This window comes from Aplidium turbinatum, chromosome 4 (assembly GCF_918807975.1).
Source record: "Aplidium turbinatum chromosome 4, kaAplTurb1.1, whole genome shotgun sequence".
Lineage (NCBI taxonomy): Eukaryota > Metazoa > Chordata > Ascidiacea > Aplousobranchia > Polyclinidae > Aplidium > Aplidium turbinatum.
The window spans coordinates 36,086,552-36,105,734 of NC_137475.1; the positions used below are offsets into that span (position 1 = coordinate 36,086,552).

At 36.4% G+C, this 19,183-nt stretch overlaps 1 protein-coding gene across 1 annotated transcript in view; it reads left to right on the forward strand.

The window, feature by feature from the left end:
- The first annotated feature begins 4,158 nt into the window (after positions 1 to 4,158).
- Positions 4,159 to 19,183, forward strand: part of LOC145769623 (protein mono-ADP-ribosyltransferase PARP4-like) — a 55,629-nt gene continuing 40,604 nt past the window's right edge. Inside the window, exons 1-24 of the mRNA XM_082581292.1 lie at positions 4,159 to 4,342; positions 4,621 to 4,825; positions 6,961 to 7,118; positions 7,331 to 7,530; positions 7,881 to 7,998; positions 8,514 to 8,651; positions 9,704 to 9,868; positions 10,175 to 10,362; positions 10,759 to 10,876; positions 11,049 to 11,170; positions 11,837 to 12,064; positions 12,339 to 12,459; positions 12,987 to 13,121; positions 13,635 to 13,766; positions 13,989 to 14,075; positions 14,207 to 14,436; positions 14,713 to 14,794; positions 15,255 to 15,395; positions 16,014 to 16,145; positions 16,395 to 16,538; positions 17,138 to 17,349; positions 17,545 to 17,644; positions 18,159 to 18,353; positions 18,974 to 19,054. Coding sequence (XP_082437418.1) covers positions 4,208 to 4,342; positions 4,621 to 4,825; positions 6,961 to 7,118; positions 7,331 to 7,530; positions 7,881 to 7,998; positions 8,514 to 8,651; positions 9,704 to 9,868; positions 10,175 to 10,362; positions 10,759 to 10,876; positions 11,049 to 11,170; positions 11,837 to 12,064; positions 12,339 to 12,459; positions 12,987 to 13,121; positions 13,635 to 13,766; positions 13,989 to 14,075; positions 14,207 to 14,436; positions 14,713 to 14,794; positions 15,255 to 15,395; positions 16,014 to 16,145; positions 16,395 to 16,538; positions 17,138 to 17,349; positions 17,545 to 17,644; positions 18,159 to 18,353; positions 18,974 to 19,054 — 3,567 coding nt within the window. The 5' untranslated portion in view covers positions 4,159 to 4,207. The remainder of the gene's footprint in view (positions 4,343 to 4,620; positions 4,826 to 6,960; positions 7,119 to 7,330; positions 7,531 to 7,880; positions 7,999 to 8,513; positions 8,652 to 9,703; positions 9,869 to 10,174; positions 10,363 to 10,758; positions 10,877 to 11,048; positions 11,171 to 11,836; positions 12,065 to 12,338; positions 12,460 to 12,986; positions 13,122 to 13,634; positions 13,767 to 13,988; positions 14,076 to 14,206; positions 14,437 to 14,712; positions 14,795 to 15,254; positions 15,396 to 16,013; positions 16,146 to 16,394; positions 16,539 to 17,137; positions 17,350 to 17,544; positions 17,645 to 18,158; positions 18,354 to 18,973; positions 19,055 to 19,183) is intronic.

Genomic DNA, 19,183 nt, shown 5'->3' on the forward strand with positions numbered 1-19,183 from the left:
GCCAGAATTTTACACGGCTTGCTGTTTCTGCTGAAAACATAGCTAGATTAGCTGCGCCACTAGCGGCGCAAGGTGTTGCTTAAAAAACGGCCACAACTTTTTTTGCCAAGGGTCCCTGGTTGGAGGAGAGTGATAATCTTAAACTAGAGGAATTAAGCTTTCCAACGATACCAAATTTGTTAAGGTCGCAATTTATTCCAGGCGGCCCTATATTTTCGCATTTTACGCTCAGACTAACATGCCAACACAGCAGAGGTATAGAGAAAAGTAGAAACGATAAAATTCAAACGCTGTAATGTGCATGATACCAAAATAGTACAATCAGTGTAAAGTATAGCCCGGTCGCAACATCGTATATCTTTTGCATTGCTTTCTTCAATTAGTCTCTTATTGAGAAGCTTTAGGCCTACTGTTTTCCCGCTGTTTTTTGGTATCGCCAATGAGCCGCAATTTTTGGCTGGTCTAAAACCTGTTTTTGACCAGAAAATTTGTAGGCTCTGGCAACTCTGAATAATTTACTCACAAACAACAACAGTGAACTATGAACACACTAAACCAGTGGTCTCCAACCTTTTTAAGAAGCGACCCCAATTTAAATGAAAATGTTTTTCAACATTTACATGCGACCCCATTTTGTTTTTCCCAAAATTGTAAGATAAATTTGACTTTGCACTGTCTGTAACTGTAACGACACTCTGGACTGAAAAGGTGCTTTTCAGTCCAGAGTGTCGTTACAGTTGTAGTGCAAAGTCAAGTTTATCTTACAATTTTTCATTTATGTATATTATTGCAGATTGAATCCCTGATGAGGACACACGTACGTGTCGAAAACGTTTGAGTTATTATGTTATATACCTGTATTTTGTTTTGTGTTTAATACATTATGTTAAACCCGCTAAACTTTAAGACAGATTACACACTTTGGTTTGCCATTAAATTCAGTGAAACCAAGTTTTAAAAAAGCCTCGTCATAAGATTTTTTTCTGGTATTTTTTGCTGCCATTTTTGTATAATATTTAGCTATACTTACTAGCTACAAATTACTATTACTAGCTGCAAAGCAAACCGTAAACAGCCGATGAAATGTCTGCACACTGCACGTGCATAAATACCTATTCGCTCGTTCTGGAGTCACCTTGAATCATGCCTTGAATAATAAAAAGTTAGTCTAAACTAGTATCGCGAATGCTTTTGCTCTGTCCTACTTGTCGCAACTATTCTGTTTTTGATTATTGCACCACAATGGTTTATTTGTGACATGAGAAGGCAAGCTGTACTCCAAAACACCGACAAAGGATGCGAACTACAACAAAAAAGTATCGGTCTTGTTTTCGATAATGAATTGAAACGGTAACAAATTGAATACGATATGGTGAGTTGTGGCGACCCCAGGAAAAGTTAAGGCGACCCCACTTGGGGTCGCGACCCACAGGTTGAAGACCACTGCACTAAACAACACAAGAAGGGCTTCCACTTGAGAGGAAATTTCCTCATTTGAGAAAATCTGATTTTAAATTTGACAAAATAATGAAACAAGAGGAAATGACCTAACTTGAGGAAAAAGAGAATTCGCAACAAAAAACAAAATTTCTGCCTGTCATGCTGCAAGAAATAGTGGGAATTCTATTGCCTTCTTGTCTATTTCTGAATGAAAAACTTTATATTTCGCATTCCTGCTTTAGCTAAAAGAATTTAACAGATATACTTGTCAAATGTCAATACAAGCAAGACCACCTGCCAAGTTATAGCCTTTAGACAAGGATAACTTGTTGCTGGGATGGATTGAAATGTTGGCTAAATAGGCGAAGCTGGTATAAAAGTTCCCCCCCCCCCCCCCTTGTAGTTTCACCCTATATGTTTGGTTGAGTTCTTACAAGTCCCCCCCCCCCCCCTGAGTTATCATGGGAGGACTTGTATACCAGCTCCAAATAGGCTACATATATTATGCAGAAACAAGGTAAACCAAGCCAAAAGCAAGTGATGTAAGCTAAGCAAACTAAGAAATGTTTCGTTAACCATAAGCTCATCCTTTTTGGCTGTTGAGTGCAGAACTCTTGGACTTATAGATCAAAACTGTTAAATCCTAAAATCAAGTTATTTCATCTGAGTTATTTAAAGTTTTTGTTTTTTAAAACCAACTGAAATACATTGACTTTTCATTTGTGTGCTTTGTAGCCTCCTTATATTATAAGTTTAAATAGCATATAATAACTGAAAAATTATTTTAAATTTACAGAAAACTTGTTTTTGCTATTTTGAAATTTAGGTAACATTCAAAAATGATAAGCTTTGCATTGAAGCAAATTGTTTTAAAACATTTTTGTGCTAGACTCAGTGCTAAGCAGCAGCATTGTGGTAACAAGGAACAGACTAGTCGAGGATGCAACTGTAGCTGTAGCATACCAGCCAGTAATTAGCATACCACCACTCCACTTTTTTGACAATATTGCAAATATCACTCCTTGACTTGCCCGATTTGAAGAGCTCTACAATAGCTATTTTATTCAAATTTTTATTCATGGCTTATAAAATTTAGGCCTAATAAATATAATACTTGAATTATTCAATTTATTAACATTGTAATGCTAAGTATTAATGTTAAATGCAGTTGTTCAAAGTTGTAACGTTAATTATTGATGACCCTATTTAAGAAATATTATATAAATTATAGTGAAGTTCTCAATACTCTGTATTGAAATAACAAGCATTATTTGTAAGAAGCAGCATAGTTTCATCTTTGTTAAATCTTTTCAATGCACTACATCATTTTTGAATGATTCTATTTTTGTAAACACAGCAATCAAACAGTCTAAGAAACAACATTATATGTCAGTATGCAAATCTCTTTGAAAACCGAAGGGCTAACTGTGATAACAAGATCACGTGATGGTAGAGTGTGCTTTAAATATAAGAAAAGTTGTGCTAAGTCAATGTGATTGAACATTAAAGCTAAACTCAGCTAAAAAGGTTGATGGAATAAGGAAGTGCTGTTTTTATTTCATTATTCTCTAGATTAAAATGTAAGCCAGAAACAATAGAATAGCGTATTGTGGATATATATACAAAAGCAGAAATCACAACATTTGCAGATGCAAGATGATATACCGGTATACAAGAAATTTTTGAGATAAAATGGCAGATTTCTGTGATAAAATGAAATGGAAAAAACTTCAGGATAAAAAGCCTTCCATTCTATATGTATCATGTTCAAATTGTCTATTGTATGCAAATAAGTTTCTGAATAATCTCAGGTTTCAAATGATGTCTAAAATGGGCAATTGGACGTTTGATATCAAGCTTATAATTATATGTTTGAAACGATTTCATTATATAGGCATAATTTTATATAATTATATGCCATGTATGATAGTCGTAGTCTCTGACTCTGGTCCTCTTGTCACTACAGCATGAAACTTGTTTTTTTCCTGTGTGAGTTGTCTAACAACAAAGAAAAGCTGGCTTATGGTACCTTACTTGATTTGTAATTCATCTTTTTTGTATGAACTCACCTGATGCATTGGTAAAAATCCTGTGTTGTGTGTAAAGTTCCATAAAAATAACAATCAGCTCATAACAATTTTTTGGCAATCTTGAGTCATGTACAAAGAAGCTCATTCCATCATTGTGTTTATTACTGCTTCTATCTGTCTGTGGCTAGGCATTTTTGATTGCACTATGTTGTCACAAAACTGTTATCATTTCATGTTTTGTTTTCTGAGATGACCACTGTATTTTCTGAATGAAGGTTGTTTTATTTGACTAAATATGAATGTTAAAGTTTATATAATTATATGTTTTAGAGCTACAGTACTTTTATAATTGAATTCAATTACATGTACATTTTAGTGCATGCAATCGACTATAAGGAAAATGTTGTGGCACTTCTTCAATTTGTGTAAAAAGTGCAAAGATTAAATGTAGAGCTGAAACTTATTTTCAGCAAATGTTTGAATACATTGTACTACAAACTGAATGTTAAATTTCACTAGATTCACTAGGTATCAAATGATATATGAACAACTCTACAATGAACCATTATTACTTCACTTATGGTTTTTTGTATGATTTTCCGAGATTTCACGTTTGTTTAAATTTAGATAAAGTTTTGATTTACTTCAGACAAATATTTGAATTTTTTTGTTTGGTAATTTCAGGTCTCAGATCTATAAAATAACCACTATGCAGCTTAGCCACATCTGCTTTTAAAATGAAAGTAAAACCATTATTTCAAAACCTCTTGTTTGTACTGGACCTTGGTTCTACCTCTTACAAGGAAAAGCAAACGCTGAGAGAGCAAATAACAAACAACGGTGGCACCATCTCATACATTTTAACTAAAACGGTAATCTTACAACATTTTGTGTTTGTTATTAGTTACTACAATAACTTTGACTTTATTGCATTGCGAGAAATTTTTGTAATTTATTTGAATATATATATATCTCACTAAAAAAAAATTTTCTTTACGTTTTGCTTTACCGTAACTTTATGTCTGTGTCTGTCACTGATCTTGCATAGTACACTTGGCTGTTAACATTTTTTGTTAAATGTAGACCTCTACACAGAATTGTATGGTAGATGGAAACAGTTCACTGGAAATGTTATGTTTTTGTGTTACAGAGCAACTATGTCATTGTTCCTGATGTTAAAAGAAGTACAAAAGTTGACACTTACAAAAGTCGTAAGGCAGAAACTCTCCAGATCCCTGTATTGTTTTGTGATTTTGTGAACAAATGTGTGGAGGTTGGCCATATTGTGGACACTGATCCTTACTGTGCAACTGGACTGACAAAAATTGATCAGTTCAAAAAAGGGAAAATACAAGGTATAATGATATATAATTCAAATGGTGTCCGACGTTTTCTTCGTAAACAGTTCTTCGTAAAGCAATTCTTCGTAAGCAATTTTTCGTAAAACAATTCTTCGTAAAGTTAATTCTTTGTAAAACAATTCTTCCCAAAGCATTTATTCGTGCATGCAATGGAGATTTGATGTATACGAAGAAATGCTTTACGAAAAATTCTTTTACGGATTTCATTTCACCAACAACTGTTTACGAACAATTGTTTTACGAAGAATTGCTTACGAAGAATTGCTTTACGAAGAATTGTTTACGAAGAATTCGCTTATAACCAATTCAAATACTGTATTGTAAATGTCAAGCCTACCTACAAGCCTACTGTAAATGTTAGTACCATACTTGAAGCCTGAATATATTGTACAACATGGTAAGCTTTTTGTTATGATGCTGGTACACAGTTTACGGCAGTGATTCGCAACCTTTTAAGTCGCAGGCCAATTTCAGTGAATCATCAAGCCTGTTAACCCCTCAACTTTTAAAAGTAATTTTTAGTGAACATTTTTAAAAATTGCTTTGAAATATATGAATTTTAGCCCTTAAAGCATATCTCGAAAAAGTAAATGACTGTCTCCGAATTGGCATTTTCCAGAGTTGGATTTTTCAAAACAGGCTATTTCGTATATAGAGATCCCCAAAGTGTTCAACCGTTGATGCACAGTTTGCACACCAGGTCAACAACAATCGGTTTAAAGCCTAGTTCTGTCACTGTGTTTTCAAGTCATTAATGAAAGTTTCTTGTGACATCATGTAAATGTCAATACTTTCATGCGGTTCCATTTATAGTTTTTGATTGAGTCAATTCTGTTCTTTATCCAGCATATTTAACATATGTGTATTGTATATGATGATTAAAGAATATGTAATTATATCGTATACATAGGCGTCGAAATAGGGTGGGCCGGGTGGGCGGCGCCCACCCTGTCGTGAAACGAGGGTGGGCAAAATATGTTTTGCCCACCCTGTTTTCATGACACTAATGAAGTGTTCGTTACAATTATTTCCGTTTTTGTTAAACGCTGAATTATTCAACCAACTGCAGCGCAACTTCTTGTTTTACGCTATGTCTCTCGCTAGGTATCCGACAGAACAAAGCAATGTCGCAACAACGCTGCGTTGAAAAAAAGTGGTACTCACTGCATTGTTGTTGCTACGGCAACTGCCACACGCTAGCAATTCCTGGTGAGAGAAAGCCACGTTTGATCTTTTCTCCGAATGGTCTCACTTTCGTTACGTCACAATCAAACTTCAGTTCCGTGTCAGCGTAAGGGAATACGAATATGACATCATAATGAACATGATAATAAAATAACCGATACAAGCTAAAGACGTATATACTGAAACAATCGCTTTTTACACATCTTTCCTCACAAACTTGTTGCTGGGTATAAATTGTGGCACCGCGCGATGTTGTCATTTCATTATTGAAAAGTTAAACATGAAGCAAAGTCAAACATCTATTCGCGCATTCTTAAAACCAGCTTTCAAAAGGCGTCGAGATGATAACGCTGAAGAAGCCACGTCCAGCACGAATGAACGTAGAGATGATATTGATGAAGAAAGCAGTGCTTCAAGGATGGACGGTGGTGAAGTCAATGTCTCAGGCAATGCACCGGTAGTTGTTGAAGACATCATGAGCCATGGATCTCTACCTGCTCCATTTGACGTTAGCATGCTGCCGGATCAGCTTTCGGCTCGGGAAGGTCGTGTGTTGCAAAGGAAGCTTTTTCCGAATTCCAGTGGATGCGTCTTAACCGTGATGGTACTTGTTACTGTAATCAACTGTCCGAACATTTTGATTTTGCGGCAAATCCGAAGGCGCCACTTTAAAGATAACAGGTCACGAGTCACGCGCTTTTTAGGTCGCAAAGGAAAACATAAAAGAAGTTTGTTTAGTTTAGCAGCGCGCATAAGATCGCAAGGCGCAAGAAAGCAAACATCAAACCCATTAAAGCTTAATTGCTGCAGCTTAATCACGTAGTCAAATGTTGCGAACATACACATTCAATGAAATCTGTTTGAAAACTCTCGCCCACCCAAAATTCCTCTCTTCTAAAAAAAAATCGACGCCTATGATCGTATATATTATATATGTTGTTTAGTTGAGGGCTGGAACAAGTCACTAAAAGCGAAATCAAATAAGAAAAAGGTTTCTGCGACACGAGTAAAAACACTGGCTTCGAAACGATTTTCTACCCAAAGTAGTGACTGTCCTGGATTTGCCGAGCATTTTCACATCGGAAAGTTTGTTTTCTTGCAAGTTAGTGATTTTTATTTTACAGTAGAAGACTTCCGTAATTTGTATCATCTGAATTTCTTTGTGAGTGTTACATGCAATCACTTCTCCAGTGTGTGGTATATACTGCTGTGTATAACCTACTACTCTTATCATCGACATCCAAAAGAACAAAGTCTTTGTAGCTTCATCATCATTCTACTGCTTCATCTCAATTACTTTGTTTTTAATTTCAGGGAAGTAAGGAGCTAAAGAATTCTGCTGTGGAAATTTCTGCCTGTGTTTTTGAGCTGCATATCGCTGCCAGTGAAAACAATATTGTCAATTCATCTTCTGTAAAAGAGCATGGTTTTCGAATTTTAGAGCAAACTTGTACTTTTGCAAAAGATGCAGAAAATCTTTTGCAGAAGCATTGTTATGAGTACTTTTTTACAAGGTTGGTTTTGCAACACTTCGATTTTAATTAGAACTAGAAGTGTTTTTGCTTCAATATTTAATTACCGGTACCTTGGTTGTGGACAATGGGTAGAATAAACAAATTCTTCTAAAACCACTCTGTAAGAGTAGACAATTGTCGTGGTGTGAAATTGGTACTTAGATGGAGAAAGATCTTATCAGGGTCGTGCAAAAAGGTTCATAACAGAATATATCAGTTTTTCCAAGATGCCAACAGCATTGAAAAGTCTGAATATAAATTTGATTTTGAAAGTCGGAATTTGGTTTCTTGCTCAAAATGCTATGTAGATAAAACGCACAACATGCGAACACTACGACTTTATTTCATAGTTGCAAAGAAGCTGCATTAACAATGCAATACCTGATCGATGAAAGGAAATCAAAGGACGGATTGTCGGTTGTAAAACGTATGCCTTCTGCCAGCTTGGGATCGTTTAAACTAAGACATGTAAGGTGTACTGAACATCGTATTAAGATTGTTAAAAAAGCATTTCCCTACCGTATTGTGAAACTTATAAAAAATGAACGGCACAAAAACGCTTTTGATACGATTTTTCGTCATGTGATGTGAACACTGGATAATATGTAAACAATGCGGTTTGCAACTAAGTTTTCATTTAATCCATGGTGCTTTTTCTTACAAGCAATTTAGCAAAGTTTACATTGATTTCACTTTAAACTCATACCAAATTACTGACATTGCTGAAGTTGCAGAACACACGTAATGTATAGGACAGCTGGACAGTTGTTGATATTTGTAAAAAAATTGTTATCTAAATTATTGAGCTTATCTGACACGTATTGAAAGAACTGTTTTAATCGGAATCTTACCCTTAATTACAAAATTGTAAATTCATAAATCTTAACCCTTGTGATAAAAGCAGGTCATCAGTACAGTAAATTATAATGATACTTTTATGCGAGGTATTGATGCCACCATTAAAGCATTTCCTCTTCTGACAGATGGTTGAGGAAATGGGCATATCATCAGGTTTTCTTCCTGCTCAAGTGGCACGTCTGGTGTTTAGTGTGTCTACAATTGCTTTCGGAGATTTATTTCAAAACCTTTCCGTGGATGCATCGTCAATTACACCGGATCAGGCAAGTTCAGAATACATTGCAAACAATATTCAACTGGATACGTTTACTGACAGTGACAGTTTTGGCAAGCATGTGTGTTAATATAAGCATGTATTGAATGACAAGATTCTGTGTAATGGGTGTTTAGTTTACTGTTTATACAAAAAAATCACACATTTTAGAGAATTTTTAAATCATAAATTTGTCACCGTTTACAAACATACCACTTAGTTTTGTCTATCACTAATGTTTCAAAAAATAACTTTTGTAAACGCACCTCACTAAAAATAATTATGATCCGGTTACACTTTACTGGTTTTTCGGTTTAGTTGTTTAAACAAACACAGTGATCATTATTGTATTACGACATGGATTTTTCTGCGTACCAATCTTTGTACGGTATGTTCCAGTTCGTTGCCGCCGATTCAGGGACGACACACTTCGAATATGGCAGTTTTGGTAATGCTCGCAAAAATTCAGTTTAAATGCGCAGTAAGCTCATTCATTTGCGCGTGGTTTCACATTTTGCACTTGAAATTGGTACTTTCAAAAAACGACTGGTCAAAAGTGGCTGAAAGTTTACAAAAGTATTGTCTACGCATGTGCAGAATGGTTAAGTGAAAATTATTGAAATTAAATCAAAAATTTCTTACATATGTGTGAGTCATGAAAATTCATGTATTCATTAGAATGCAAGAATTGCGAAAAAGGTTGATTTTCTTACCGTATATACGTTTTATGAACTTTGAATCGAAATAATGTAAAATTTGTCTAGTATTATAACATATCGTTTGTTGGGTTTTTGTGTCATTTTTTAGATGCTACTTAAAAGAACATTGATAATAATGTTACTTGGTGCAAATGGGATAGTAATAATTTGAGACACAGCGTATATACAATTATACATTGTGTTGTATGTTGTCTTTTTTAATTGTATATAGGCTTTCCTCACAATTCCCCTTCACACATGCAAGAGTTCATAGAAATAATGTTTTTAGCTCTTTTTTTGTATATATATAACACTTCTGAAAAGATGCGAAAATGATTTGAACTATAATGACACCATATTTCAGATAACGAAAGCTGTCGTGCTGTTGATGAGAATAAAAGATTATCTGAAAGAAAACAAACCAACAGACGAACTTTCGCTCCAATTTAATTCTGTCCTGTCACTGAAAAACAGCGGAGAAACCATATCTGATATGAAAGCCTTGTCCAAACAGCAAGACTTTGTTCAGGTTGGTTCAAAAAGCATTGCGCTTTGGGTTTAGGAGATTTAATTTGAAATACGCAGCAACTCGAGTGTACGTTTTGCTGGCACAATGGATCCTTTCTATGGTTGGTAAACTGTGTGCAGACCGATTTTGAGATGCAGTAATGTGGTTTTTTCGTTGTTTACCATTGAAAACCGGTTTTGAGCAAAATTCCTAACTTAATTTTTTAATGAAGTTTTACGTAATGTATGACATTTCGTGGTTATTGACAATTTTACGAAAGGAAAACTTACAACCAAGTTACAAATTTTGTAACTCTTGCTCTTTCAGCTGTTGAAGGATGTCATGCTGATTTTTGAGGTTCAGCCACAGATTAAATCTCTTGTTAAGTCGGCTGACAGCATGCAAATGGTTGCAGCATTGTATAAAATGCTTAAATGCTCAATCACTTTTCTTACTCCTGAAGAGGAAGATCATGAATTGGTCAGGAAGCTGCTTTGTGGCTCTAACTCGAACAGGTGAGACATTCTCGAGTAAAATTGGACATCCACACTTAATTAAGTACTCTTGGAGATAAAAAGTTGAATTCTTGATAAAATACTGCACACAATCGCAAAATTCCAAAACTTGAAAAGCTATTTGATGACGAAGAGTTCGGTTTCGTAATATCTTCATAACAATTTACATTAAGTTTACTTACCTACCGTAAATCTTTTACGAAATTGATTGCTTCATTCTTTTCATTAGCTTCCTTGTTGATGAAGATCAATTTTATTTATATCAATATTTTTCTCAAAAAAGTGACGTAGACTGGAAATCTGTCATTTAGTCTTCAGCAATAGATTGATTCGCTTCACATTTTTTCTCGCCCACTACACGACGAGGTGTATTTCTTAAACTGAAACTCTTTCCAGCTTGCCATCCGGAATGAAGATACGTAACATCTACGCTGTACGCCGTGACGTTGAAAATACGCAGTTCAGTTATTGCGTCACTCCCACCAAGCTGTTGCTTCATGCTTCCGATCCCAAGGTATGGCTGACAATGTTTTTGTCTCATTTTCAACATTTGTATTAAAAACCAAGGAAAAAATGTTCGTAATTCTCCTTTTATTCGAACTCTCATCTTCATATGTAAATACACGCAGTGCCATATCAACCATTTTTTTCCCTTGAGAAAGTTATACAATGCTCTTTTTGTTCAGAACTTTGTCGGGATTTTGTCCCGAGGGCTTCTCCTTCCCTTGGTCGTTGTCAGTGAGCATGGAACTGAAAGAAGTGATGTTGGAATGCTAGGCAACGGAATATACTTTTCTGACGACATCAGGTTGGTTGGTTGATTCGCATCGATTTTCGTTGGTGTCATGGATATGCAAGTAATTTCAAACCAGACAAAACGACATCTGACGGTCTGGGACTATTTGGAGATCCGATTCGGGGACGACCGATTCGGTGCTTTCTTGAAAATCCTGCAACGGCATTTGCTTATTTAGAAAATTTGTATGGATCATTTAGGTAGGCGGTTTTTGTGTTTACCTTCCCTGGCTTCCCATACCCAATTACCCATGTAAACGAAACGGTTTATGTTGTAATTGTTTCATTTTTAAAGAATTTTTATCTCCGTACAGACAATTGTATTTTAATTGACAGCGCGTTAATCATGAAACGCAGTTTGACAGCTTTTTTTCGCTGAGACTTCAGTTCAGTCTCTTTTGCTGAAACTTGTGGAGTGTTTTTCGCTAAGACTTAAGTTGAGTCTTTTTCGCTGAGCCTGAGAATTTAGTTGATTATTCTCTATTATGCAGCTGTTCTTTTGTTTTTTTTTGCTGTGACTTTTGAATCATTTGTCGGAAACCTCCGAAAAAGGATGTCTCCAAAGATGTTATATATGATTATTTAATTAGTCTTGCAATTAAGTAGTGTAAAGTTTTAGTTAACAAACGGGACAATAGTCACCTCGTAAAAATAAACGTTGACTGGATATTTATTTTAGAAAAGCCATCATATACTCCAAGTCCAGTTCAGTGTCTGGAAGCCGTTTTTTGCTCGTGAACGAGGTTGCTTTGGGTCATTGTCATGACTATACCAACTTCACCCCCTCGTTACTCTGCCCTCCAAAGGGGTTCAACAGTGTTTGTGGAGTCGCGTCAAGACCAGATGCGCCATCCGATTTCGATTTCAACGAATACGTTATTTTCAACGTGGAACAGCAAAGAATCAAGTTAGTTGCTCTACTGTAATGTACATTATCACTGAATAACTCTGTCTAACCTCTGAAGCCGTGGTAACTAAACTTTTTGTAGTCATAGACTCCGTTCAAAGAGTTAGGCCTATCTAGTGTTTTTGCGTTGTTTGTTTGACTTGTTTTTAACTCACTGTGTAATTAGGTGATTATTGTTTTTATCTCAATCCTTTTTATTCGTTTCGCTGCATATTTGCATGCAAATATCTGAAACAACCACCTTTTTCCTTCATGTCATTCAAATTTTTATCAGATATTTGGTTGAATTTACGTTGAAGGAAGATTCCTTCGTGGCTACGGATAAAATTGGTCCGACACCGATCTCTGATCTGAGAGATGAAGCTGGATCACTTGCTGACACGGATCCGGAAAAGGTTTGCTTGTCGCCGATTCACATTTCGTCGCATTTCGTATTGTTTCGGCTAAAAGACTGCAATAAATAATCTACTTTTAAGTAATGCTTTTTACATTAGGCCTTAGCTGAGGCCATTGTGCAATGCCGCTGTGCAAGCTTGATTGGTTTGTACAAGAAATACCAAATCAATGAAAAGTAACATAAAAAAACAATCGAAATTCAGCTATAATTTTTTTCTCCACGTTCAAAAAAAAAGATGATACATATGAGAATAATCATAACTGTCTTGCATTATCCTGTATATATAATATGCTGTAACCTGCTAGTGACAATTCTTTAGTGTTAGTTACGAACTTGCATTAATAATAATGAGGAAATGCGCTGTACTATGTACGTAGTTACTATGACGACTTTTAGCACACAAACTGCATGAGGTCAATGCAGAAAGATTTCGTATTCCTTGTTATTGAGTTCTACCACTTTTCATCTGTTTCAACCATGTAAAATTTTCAATCAGTTTGTAAATCTCTTGCTGCTGATTGTCAGGTGACATTGAATGATTTAAAGAAAGCGTCCAGCGAGGTCAAGTCTGGCCTTGTCATTAAATCAAGGGGCCAGGACAAACAGCTTCCCCTTCAAGAAGTTCACATCCGTGCAAAAATGATGGATATGGTTGCTGAGGTTAGAAGCGTTGATTTATGTTCTTGTTTTACAATTTTTACCAATAGGACTAATCTACGATCTGCCATGATGTAAAGAATATTATATTACATTACATGCATACAAACTATCAGTAAATGTAAAAATTCGCGTTTTCTACCAACTTAACGCAAACGCTGTGGGTTTAAAAAGGCCAAGCTTTCACATGTACAGTTGTACAGTTATACAGTTGGTAATAATCTAATATATGTTACTTAACAACCGATTAAATTGTCGACTGAATGGTGAGAGCGCATGTTTGACAATCGAAAGGACGTCGGTTCGACACCCCTCGAGAGCAAGCGGCTTTGTCTTGGCAAGAAACTTAATGACATGTTTGAAGATGGACGCGAAGATTGGTTCCTTGCCTTTCCACCCAGTTAATCTAAATTTTCAACCACCATACCTAACACTGGGTGCAAAAGGAAATTAAGTGCACTTCTCGTGGACTTGTTTAACTGTAAAATCAAAAACTTGCGACTACTTATGCCGCAGGTTGTCGTGATGCAAGTATACACGAATAACACCAATTCCGCTTTGGAAGCAAAATATGTATTTCCACTTGATGACTCCGTTGCTGTTTGTGGATTTGAGGCTTTCATAAATGGAAAGCATGTTGTTGGAAAGGTTTGCAATTTATTTTTTTGGATATTTGTAACGTTTTGGTTAAAATAAACTGTGGATTCTTCACTTTTTAGTCTTTTTGAAATTGTTTCCGTTTTTCTGCACAATTACTACATCAAGACTGGAAATTATTGCAGCATAACGATGTAAATTTCTTGACCATAACTATGTGAAGACGCCGCGAGCAAGTAAAAAGGAATTCTCAAACGCATTATCTGATTTTAGGTAAAAGAAAAAGAAGTAGCCCATAAAGAATACAAAGCAGCAGTTGATGCAGGACATGGAGCTTATCTTATGGATCAAGAGAAACCGGTCAGATTCAAATAAGAAAACTACATTGTGTAGTTACTTGTTATAGTTTCAATTTTTCAATATTTTGAAATGAAAGCTCAATATTAACACGTTATTTTAATGCAAAAAAAACATAATTTTCATTTTTTTAGAATGTTTTCACTGTAAGCGTTGGAAATCTTCCCGTTAAAGCCAGAGTCGTCATCAAGATCACGTACGTGTCAGAGCTCCCTGTCATTCCAGCAGATGATAAGTCGTCAGACAGTGTTCTCTTCTTCATCCCGGGTTCTCTAGCTGCAGCGGCAAAACGTGAGGTTTTAGTTGCTGGGCCAATCACGCAGACCAAAGTAGACCGAATCACCGCTAGTGGAGCTAATCTCAAGTAAGTTAAGCTTTCTTGGTCAAATTTTTCTTAATTCTTCAACCATCGTCGTGATAACTAAACAATACACGCATACTATGCGTATTCACAAATTAATTTGCAATCCTTAAGTGCGTGTTTTCTCAATGAATTTTGAATGACTTTCACTTTTATTAAATTTCCTTTACTTTGTTTTTATGTTTTGTGCGCTAGTGCTTGCGTTGTTTTTACTTTTGCGCTTTTAAAAGAAGATGAAAGCTGCTAAGCGTGGCTGCTTATCAATGTTATGTTTTACAGAAGCACTTCCCTCATCGTAACTGTTGAAATGCCATTCGACATAAGGAAACTAGAATCTCCAACGCACAAGGTTTTTGTAAAGGTATGTTTGGATTCAAACATAGTGATGATTTAACTTTTCAGTTGCTTATAAAAAAAACAAACATTTTTTTCCCAAACTCTCATTTGAACATTTTTTTTTATATAATTCAACGTTGGTGAGGTTAAACGTTATGCCGTGGATTTGTGACTTTACTTTCATAGTCAACCACAAAAGTGCTACAAGCTTGAATGTGAGCCGTATCAATCTTCCGCATCTTAGGTCCAAGATTGATGACGGCCTACGTGTAGCACGCGTAGTGTTCGCATCATGTTGGCATGTCAGCCGAGCCAATGGATGCTACGTTTGCTTTCTCAGTGTAACGGGGTCAAAGAATTTCAATGGCTGATTCAAACTCGAATCGATAATATATCTTCTTGATGCTTGGCCACCTGCTTGTTGTCAGCGGCTCCACACTTAGCTGCCGATACGCAGCGCATGTTTATTACTTTTTTATTATTAGAGAACGGCAGCGAAAGCGTGCGTACGTTTGGCAAAAAATAACCCGATTGGAGGGTCGGGCTTCAAGCTCTTGGTCACAATGGCGGAGATCCATGTGCCTCGTATGTGGGTGGAGCAACATCCTGACAGCAAGGAAAGCCAGGTATGCGCATTTTGAGTCATAGTTGGTGATGACGTCACATATCCAACCTGGATACGAAAAAAAAGGCTTCGAACATCTCTGTTAGGAAGAAGTATGGAAAATGTGAATAATGTTGTAAATGCAGTTGGTTTTCCCATAGCTGTCTCTATATGTATTTCGGTAGCTCGGCTATGGTGTTTCGTGACACTAATCACGAATAGTAAATATGTGGTGAACCTGCTTTTGCTTGTCGAATTTTCATATCGGAATATTGCAGACTTCGGCAGGACATAAATCCATTTCTGTTACACGTGGACGAGTATGCATGTTTATTTAAAGGACTTGGTATCATTGCTTGTATTACATTGGTCGAATCCAGATCATCGGCTCGATTGTAACATGCACGCTTAAATGGACTGGGCTCTCGGAGACTTTTAGCTCGCATTCTTTTTAGCCACCTTTGTATAGAGTTAACGTCGGGGTACACTGAATCTATGTAAAAAGAAAGGATTTCATTTGCTTGGTTGCCGTACTGTAGAAGGAACATGAAAATAATATGCCTCTGTTATGCACACGCTAAATCTAAAAGGAAATGAAATTCCTGGCTGTGGTTGTAACGTTGAAGTGTGTTGTTCACAGGCCTGCATGTTGGCTTTCTATCCGGAATTTGATGCTGAACCAGTGCTTGATTACAAGGCCATCATTTTGCTGGATATGTCAATGTCTATGCAAGGAAATGCATCAGAAAATTTGGAAAAGTCAGCCAAAAAGGTGATGTTTCATTCCTAAGCAACCAGTTGCTTTCTTTTCTGTCGAAAACTTTATGTATTGCTGAGAATTTTCGTTGCCGATAATGAATTTGTCAGTTTATAAATATTTTTTTGTCATCTTCCTATCAAACCACTTTTGTATGTTTCTAATGTCAGATTACGTTTAACCAACCACCGTTTTGACTTCGTTTTGATTGTTATTGCTTATCATTTTCGATTTGTGAGTAACGCGCAAGCTTTTCTATTTCAGTTGGCTCTCATGATACTGAACAAATTGCCTTCAACCTGCTTAGTTAATGTCGTCAAGTTCGGTTCCGGTTACGATGAGTTATTTGTTTTCGAACAAACCGTTGGGGACAACATAGTGAAGACGAAAGCGGAAGAATTTATTCAGGTCTAAATCTTTGTAGTTTCAGAACATCTCACAATAATAAACGCTCAGATAGCACCCATACTTAGATAAAAAGAAAACACGGAAACAAGTATTTCATAGCATGCTACATTTTATGTCTCATCAGACTACTACCTTAGCATGATAAGAGAGTTTCCGTGCTTCAGTTACCTCTAGAACTGTACTAGCGGAAGCCAATTGTTTGAGGGATAGCTAATATCATTAATTAAATGCGATGGGTTGGTCGCTATAAATCATCTTCACATTGTATGTAAAATAGAAATGTGGTTGCAGTGAATTCACTTGAGGCCATAAAACATTGTATTTGCTGCGTAGGCAGCTGCTTAGATGTGAATGTAGTGGAAAATATGGTTCATTTACTATCATAGTTTTTGTTCCATATCTTTTTCTCCTACTTTGTAAACACCTGCGTTTTGATGGTTTGGAAATTTATCAACTCGCACCATGTTGCCGTCTGGGTCGGTTTTCTGTCTTGAAACTGACAAGAAACGGAAAAGAACTCGTTTGCTCTCAGTCACGTGACTATGCTGACAACCGATTTGCCACGAAGCTGTCGTCATGATTTTTTTGCGTTTCAACAGGCTTGCTCTGCTTCGTGCGGGTCATCTGACGCTTGGCGACCTTTGACTTCTATCAATGCTCTCCAACAATCCTCAGACGACGAAACGATCACGAATGTGTTTTTGTTGTCTGATGGTTTGTTGAGTGAAGAAAACAGACTTCTACAACTTTCGAGATCTTTAGGAGAGAGTTTTGCTGGCGGATTTTCGAGAGTATTCACATTCAGTCTGGGGTTAGTCCTTCTTTTATTTGCCTTTTATGTTATTCATATTTGAAATTCTCTGGAACCCAACCATTTACCCCAAAATGAGCGCTTTATTAATTTCTTTTTAAATTTTGCTGGACATTTTTTTATAGCTATTTTCAGCAAAACCACAAAATCCAGTTTTGTTTTGTGCTGTCAGTTCCAGCATTTTATTTATTTCAGAAACTCAGCAAATCAGCATTTGCTTCGAAGTCTTTCCTTTGCATCTGGTGGCGCCCACGAGCATTTTAGCAATGATTCTAAATCGAAATGGGAAAACAAGGTAAAAGTTTTTATCATTGCATTTAAAAGAATGCGAACATCACTAAATCACACCACACTTCTTGAAATATTGTTGCTACCGCAACTGCTGAGTCATTATTTCTTTGCAAGGAAAGCAAATAACTTATATATTTTATTGGCATTACTCAACACAAATACTTGTTCGTCATCATTGTTGTAACATGTACAGCAGGAAAACAATCCACGAAATTTTTGAATCAAAGATGTATCATGTCAACACTCACTCACTAACTCTCCATTTTACTTCAGAGAAGCCTGGTTTTCATCCCGAAACATCCGGGTCGATCAGTTATCTGCAGTGGCTCCTCCACTTCTCACTATTGTTGGCATCTTCAATTTTTAAGCTCCTTTTTGTCAGGTCATCCTTTATGGTGCCTTCCCATGTTGTCTTTGGTCTTCTTTTTCTTATGTTTCCCATTTATTGTGTTTACACTGTGGTGTGAATATCACTCACTATTGATTGTCACAACCTCCCATCTCTAATGTCTGTCTAGGTTGAGAACCAGCTTAAGAAAGCAGAGCAGCCGATGCTTAAGGACATCAAGATACAATGGAAGCAGTATGACGATGAGTTTGGTTCTGAAAACGAAGGCCGGCCGAGCTTTCCCATCCAAGCGCCTGAAAACGTGAAGTGCTTGTTCAACGCCTCCCGATTGGTTGTGTACGGGTTCATACCACACTGCACTCAGGTAAACAATGCAATAGTTGTTTCTTGTGATCATGTTCGGATCATCTACCGCTCCGATTAGATTAATGATTACATGATTTCGAAGAACCGCACAATATTTAACTAGAGCGTGGTTTGATTTACGCTGAAATTCCCCTAAATCTCCCTTCAAGGACTGTTTTTACGTTAGCAGTCGTTTTTCTGTCATCGAGTAAGGCTTACTTTTTGCTACGTACAACTACAAGCATATAATGTACCATTTTGAGGTTTGCATCCGTGTTGGCTACAAACATATACTGTACTTTACTTTCAAAACAGCTTCTTATGCACCTTTGAATCTTTAAAAGGCTTTCTAACTCTTTACTGTATATTGAGCCGCTTGGACATCGCATGTTGCCACTGGTACTTTTTTTTGTCCCAATTACATTAATAATAAAAAATATAGTTAAATTATACATAGAGATACATAGAAAATGATTTGGACAACAAACATCACAAAATGAACAAATTTAACTTATAAAAGTGCAGTACGCACAGCTCATGGTCGAAAACAATGGCGCATTGTATCCAACCCTCCATACGAGGAAGGAACAAACTGATGATGACGATACATAGAGATACAGTTCACTGCTCTCTATTTAGGCTGAGCTGTTTGCGACTGTGTGCGGAAAGGAAATTTCTACTGTGGTATCTACCACTCAGCTGAGCATTACCAACGGAAAGGTAAATTTGACTCCATTATTTTTCTTCAAAATACTGGAACTAAGTTAAATCCCTTTTTTAAACTAGTAGTAGTAGATTGAAAGGTTCTACGTGGTGTTTGTGTAATAAGAATACGTACACTTCATGCAA